This window comes from Magnolia sinica, chromosome 5 (assembly GCF_029962835.1).
Source record: "Magnolia sinica isolate HGM2019 chromosome 5, MsV1, whole genome shotgun sequence".
NCBI lineage: Eukaryota > Viridiplantae > Streptophyta > Magnoliopsida > Magnoliales > Magnoliaceae > Magnolia > Magnolia sinica.
Window position 1 is genome coordinate 57,374,711 of NC_080577.1, and position 5,835 is coordinate 57,380,545.

At 37.1% G+C, this 5,835-nt stretch overlaps 1 protein-coding gene across 6 annotated transcripts; it reads left to right on the forward strand.

Moving 5' to 3' along the window:
* The first annotated feature begins 333 nt into the window (after window positions 1-333).
* On the forward strand, window positions 334-5,401 carry LOC131246061 (uncharacterized). Of its 6 annotated transcripts, XR_009171141.1 has the most exons (6): window positions 334-1,041; window positions 3,998-4,054; window positions 4,282-4,353; window positions 4,524-4,722; window positions 4,859-5,029; window positions 5,230-5,401. XR_009171141.1 is itself a non-coding variant. In XM_058245921.1 (5 exons), the coding sequence occupies exons 1-4, from the start codon at window positions 943-945 to the stop codon at window positions 4,596-4,598; spliced, it is 303 nt and encodes a 100-aa protein (XP_058101904.1). In that variant the 5' UTR covers window positions 334-942; the 3' UTR covers window positions 4,599-4,722; window positions 4,859-5,401. The 6 variants fall into 6 exon arrangements, 1 of the variants encoding a protein (XP_058101904.1); XR_009171142.1 differs by having other exon boundaries at window positions 3,979-4,054; window positions 4,859-5,401; XR_009171143.1 differs by having other exon boundaries at window positions 4,205-4,353; window positions 4,859-5,401.
* Window positions 5,402-5,835: the final 434 nt, after the last annotated feature.

The following is a 5,835-nucleotide window of genomic DNA, read 5'->3' on the forward strand; positions in this document are numbered from 1 at the left end:
TGTGCTTGACCAAGCACATGTTGTTTTCATATACACAAACATTCCTCCCTTCAAGAATTGACTCTGCTTCCCAACTGCTACATTGAGGATAAGATGTGGCTGCTGAAATTCTACATCAAGGTTAGAGAAAACCCAGTTAGCCCAAGGTTGTCAGTGGGTTCATCACAGCCTCTAGCTAGTTCAAAATCTGGGCTTAAACCAACCCAGACCAGCCCGTTGACAGACCTAGCCAGTTCAAAATCTGGGCTGAAACCAACCCAGTTTAGATGATCTACCATTAAAGCAGTTAACTATCAGGTGGTCAATATGCACAAAAAAAAATGAACCCTTGATTGCAAGTGGTTTTTTCTTTAAAAAAATTTATTTTAAAGATTGACATTAACATACCCTTGGGCAACCTAATTGTTTTGGTCCGATGATCTAATGATGGTTTCACCTGATAAACTAGATTGGATCTCCTATGCATGTGCCATGTTGGCATGTCTATTTGTGTAGAGATGACTATGGAGGGGATTGCAAACCGCTAAGGCCTTGTGCCTAGGTATAGTAATTTGCCACATTTAGCTGTATGTTTCTTGCAATTTTGTTTTAAGTAACTAGCAATATCTAGGCCATGCCTAGACAATCTCCTTTTGATTTTTACATGGATGCTTATTCAAAAAATGATGTGTGTAGCGTTGTTGGTTGACATGAGCTGGTTTTTGGCTGCAGGTAATTGATTATGGAGTTCATAAGCTTTGGAAATACAATAACGTTGGGGTATTTTATCTATTACCTACCTTGTCAATTCCATGTTGAATTGCCTCATTGAGCTGCTTGTAAAAACTATCTGGTCCTCTTCTTAATGGACCTTTTTTTTCAAAAGGAGGGGTCTCGCCCCTATATTTGCCAATATGAACAGGGGATGGACAATCCACACACATTCAGGTGGGCACCACAAAAATGTCGGGCCTCACAGAGAGCAGGAGGCCATTTCACGCACTCCATGATGTTGGTCTGATTAAAACAATGACCGAAAATTGCTTCTTTGGTGCTCTTAAGGTATTTCTCTCTCTCCATTCTTTTGTAGAATTGTTTTTTAGTTATGATCAATGCATTGGTAGAATGACTAAATTAAAGAACACCAACTAATATAAATAATTCGAAAGGAATCTTATGATCAATGGATTTCTATCAGTTATCAAATTGCTACAGTTTCTCCATGTGAAGTCCGAGAGTCTTTGAATCTAGTTATAGAAGATAGAATATACCCCATTCTGGATGTCTGATAATCTATTCAAGGATTCTAAGGAAACCTTGAATGCATTTGGCCAAGTCTTCTGTTCCAAGCATTCACTGATGGACTCATTGAATAAGAAAGATCTGCTCCAGTCATGGTGAGCTTGTAGAAGCCACTGCTATTTAAAAGTCATGGGATGAGAAATCCTGGATCCAGTAAGTCTTTATATCTAAATCCCTCATTATTCATGCCCTTAGTTACTGGATTCTTCCAAGGAGGTGTTGCTACTGCAAACTAGTTCTCTTGCTTCCTAGACTTTGCACTTGCTAACATTTTGAAATGAATGCTTCCCTCCTCTCGCACCCGCAGTCGCTTCTGCTTTGCCTCATTGTCTGTGCAACCAAGCCATGTCACAAATATACTTGCCAAGGTGGATCATAGAGGAAATTGTGGACCATGAGGGCACACGTGTGGGTTCTATCATATCAGATAATAAACACAGGGATTCAAGTTGGCACCAACACATGCACATGTACTCCCATGGGATTGAAAGTTGAAAGAGCATGCTCAAGTACTTCAGCAAAACTTTTGTGGCGTTACCCAAAAGGGGAATTCGTGAGAAGTTAAGGCAGACAACATGGAATGCTAACTGAGCTTGCTCACAGTAAACTTAATATAGTTTTATTATTTTAAATAGTTATACATGTATTTCAGAAAATATGGCTCTTAAAAGTCAGTGTGCCTAATACTCCATATCTTTCACAATCATGTCCATTTTACATAGGTTACCATGTAGCATCGTATTAAAATCTAAAATTTAGTTCCGATTTTACTTGGGTTTCCCCCTAGTTAATGGAAGTTGCTGACATCATAAGACTATATTCATAAGAGGATTACAAGTATGAGCATTATGTAGAGACATTGATGGCTAAGTTGTTGATTGTGGCTGAAAAAATCCAACAGGTAGTTGGAATCACGGGCTTGATCCTGACAAAGCTTGATGGTTCTACTCGAGGTGGCTGTGTGGTAAGACTTGGAATTGTTTACTTAATTGTTCTTCTCATTTTTCATTATTGTTGACTAGATGGTTAAATGAAAAGAGCACTGAATTATTTGCATTCATTGAAAAAGGAAAAAAAAGGTGAATTATTCTCCACACAACATCAATAGAAAAATACCTGTTTTGTACTTGCAGGTGAGTGTGGTGGATGAACTTGGCATTCCTGTAAAGTTTGTGGGCGTTGGGGAAAGGGTGGATGACCTTCAGCCATTTGATGCAGAGGTCTTTGTTGATGCCATTTTCTCCTGAAATTTGAAGAGGTGTGGATCCTCATTTCCTGCATCTCCTATCATTTCTATATACAGTTTTTGAATAGGATTTCCACTTATTCCCTAGTTCCTTAGCTGCTTCCAGAAAATTGTTTTATATATTATTCTGACGTTGTAGAAGCATGAAATGTTGTTTATTAAGATAGGATGGTGATCGGCTTTCAACTATGTACAAAATTTGAGTTGACAAAGCTTGAGACCTTTTGTAGAATTGTTTTTCAGTTGTGAGTACAATTCTTATAATCTTATCTACTTATCCCTTATTGGTCATACGATCGATCTATTTCAATTATGTGTCTTTCATGGCGGTTCAGCATTGATCTATGAACTTGTGAACTGAGCTTCATTTTACATAGGAACATCACCAACTAATTCCATTTAACTGATTTCCATGATTTAGCACCGTTACATCTGCCACTGTGATCATTGGTTTGCTTTGGAATCTTTCTGGTCTCAAACATCTCATTGAGTTTCATTGCCCAAGATTCTATAGTTTATTTGATTTATTGAAAATATTTAGAGCATTCCTTGTATCTAATGCCTTGTCATCCCCTTCAAGCTATTTATTTCTGGCATTTTTGGGTACATGCGAGCAAGGATAGGCTGATTCTGTTTCATTTCTTATGCTATTAGTTAATATTAAAATTCTGGCTTAAGCCTGATCAGTCATCCTACGGTCCCAAAAAATGGCTTAGCAACCTTGCTTTTGCCCTATTCATTTTAAAATATTTGACATACATCTCGTTATTTTCCTGACAAAAGCAGATTCTTTGGATTCTTGGTGGAAGTGTTAAAATTGTTCTGTTTAACTTGTATTTGGCTGAAGTAGCTCCTCTTTTATTTTAATTTTTATTTTTTTTACCATTTGAAGCTGGGGTGTGTTCCTTTCATTTTAGTCAAATCATTTCTGGTTCTGTAGTTATTTTTATGCATTCTAATAAATAGATGTGGTTTTGGGTCTTTCTTAGGGTGCCTTATATGGTGGACTTGACATTCCTCATAGTGAAGAGGTTTGCTGGTTTCAGAAAGGAGGACAAATAACTTGATCCTGAGGTTCACCGAAAGTATATCTTCAATGGTCATGTTGCTTCTTACATGAGGGTTAGATTCAAAACTTGAACCTCTCCTCTAGGAAAACTCTGCTAGTGATTAAAATCACTGTACTGGATCCGAGATAAGATTTGAACACATCCCACCAAGCCTCTAATAGACCTGCAATTTCTTTAATGTTATATCGCCACTAATACAAATGGGAATTTTGCAGACATTGATGGAGGATGAGCCAGAGAAATACCAATCACATTTCAGTGAGTATATCAAGAAAGGAATTTGAGCCTAATGGCATTGAAGAGCTATACAAGAAGGTCAATGCTGCCATCAGAATGTCCACAGATTGAATGGTTCCCAACAGAACTTCTAAACTACTACAGCCTATTTCCTTTGTTGCAGGAGTTACTGTACCTGTATGGATTTGTCATCGACAATAATCCAGATGACTATCTCATGGTAATGCCTTCCAGTACTACTAGCCTTCACATTCCTCCATTAGCTATTTTAGCGATTTTAGCCGCAATTGTGAGGATGTCAGCATAATTTGAGCTTACCTTCTAGAAAATGCTTATTTGGTCCAATTTCATTCCATCCTTTATTTTGCAGAGTATGATGGCAATTAATATAACTAATCAACATGCAGTTGGATGAAAATTTGGTAATCTGATTATAATTTAGTACAGGTTCATTATCTAATGGAAGCCTTTCAGAGTGTTCCAATAGCTGATTCCAAAGTGCAACTTCTAGAAATACAGGTTAGCTTTTTCTCCTGGTTTTAGTATTTCAATTTTCAGGGAATATTATGCGTATAGCCTAATACTTAGTTTTTATGATTCTGATGAGTGAGAAATGGTTGGAATTAGCTTTCTCTCCTCAGAAGTAATTTGTTTTTTGTAATATTAATGGATCTAAATCAATCTTACAGAAGGCTGAAATGAGGTGTCTCTTACCAAGAAGTCTACTAGATCATGGATTTTTTTTCTGGATCCCCTCTGCATGAAGAAGACAGGAATAAGAAATCAAATGGCCTATTTTGCAGTGTCTTTTTTGTGCTACAGGCTCGTGAGAAGTTTCTATCATTGAGGAAAGGTACAAAGTCGAATGTTGATGCTGTCTTAGAAGAGGTATTGTCCTATTTTCAACTGAGAGGCCTTTTTCTAATCCCGACTCATAGAAAATCTAACATTTTGTTTTTGGTATTTCATTTGTCAGCTTAATTCCTTAAGATAGAATATTAATTTAGTTATAAGCATATTTCAGGACCTCCACATTGCAAGGTCTTCATTCGAGCGGGCTCATTATCATCATTCTTGTCATGATGGAATTAAAAAATGAATCACTTTCAGGTTGTTGCTAGTTTCACATGCCCAAGACGCACCGTCCTTGATGAGAGGCTTAAGTGTAGTGAGCATTCAACTGCAGTATTAATTGGTACCTTGCTTCATCAAAATTTTTAGGTTTTATGTTCAAAAATTGCCTTTTCTAAGAAACAGGATCTGCATAAATGGTCCCAAATGTCACTGACTTCACAAACCATAGTTAAAAAAAGGATCTCATCCAATGTGTATCTTTGCTATCTAGATATCTCTCATGTTACCAGAGTTGAGGCTGTGTGTGTCGGTTTGTGCAAGGGCCATACTATTGTGGTGTCGGAGCTGACAAGGCATTTAGACGATCCTGCAGTTGGTTATACTTACAATCCGTGATCTGTTGTATTCTGAAATTTGTTTATTTAGAAATGTGAATGTAGGATGCATTGTATGATTTGATTGCTATTTGTAATATGAATGCATCACTTTCTTTCTCGATTGCAATTTATGTACTATTCCTAGCAGCATTAATTGTATTAGCTTAGATGAGTTGATCAATCACAACAAGTTCTTGCAATGGTAACAGACACCATTGTTATCTATATATATATATATATATATATAAAATTAACGTAGCTATAGATATTTGCCATACCTCTTGTTCTGAAAACCGTAGCTATTGCTAACTTCAACATATTGCTACGGATTTCATTCTACTTTTAGCTATATATATTATCCGTAGTGAAAGTGCCCTGGTTTGTCAATTAGCGTGAGCGTTGAGTCAGCAAGACAAAGGAGCCTTATAGGAAGATTGATCAAGCATCTGCCTCAATAGGATGTGTGCCCGAACTCGCCAAAGGTAAACCTTAGCCTCACATCCCATGTCCCAAAACACTAGGTATATAAAACCCTTAAAATTGAATAGAA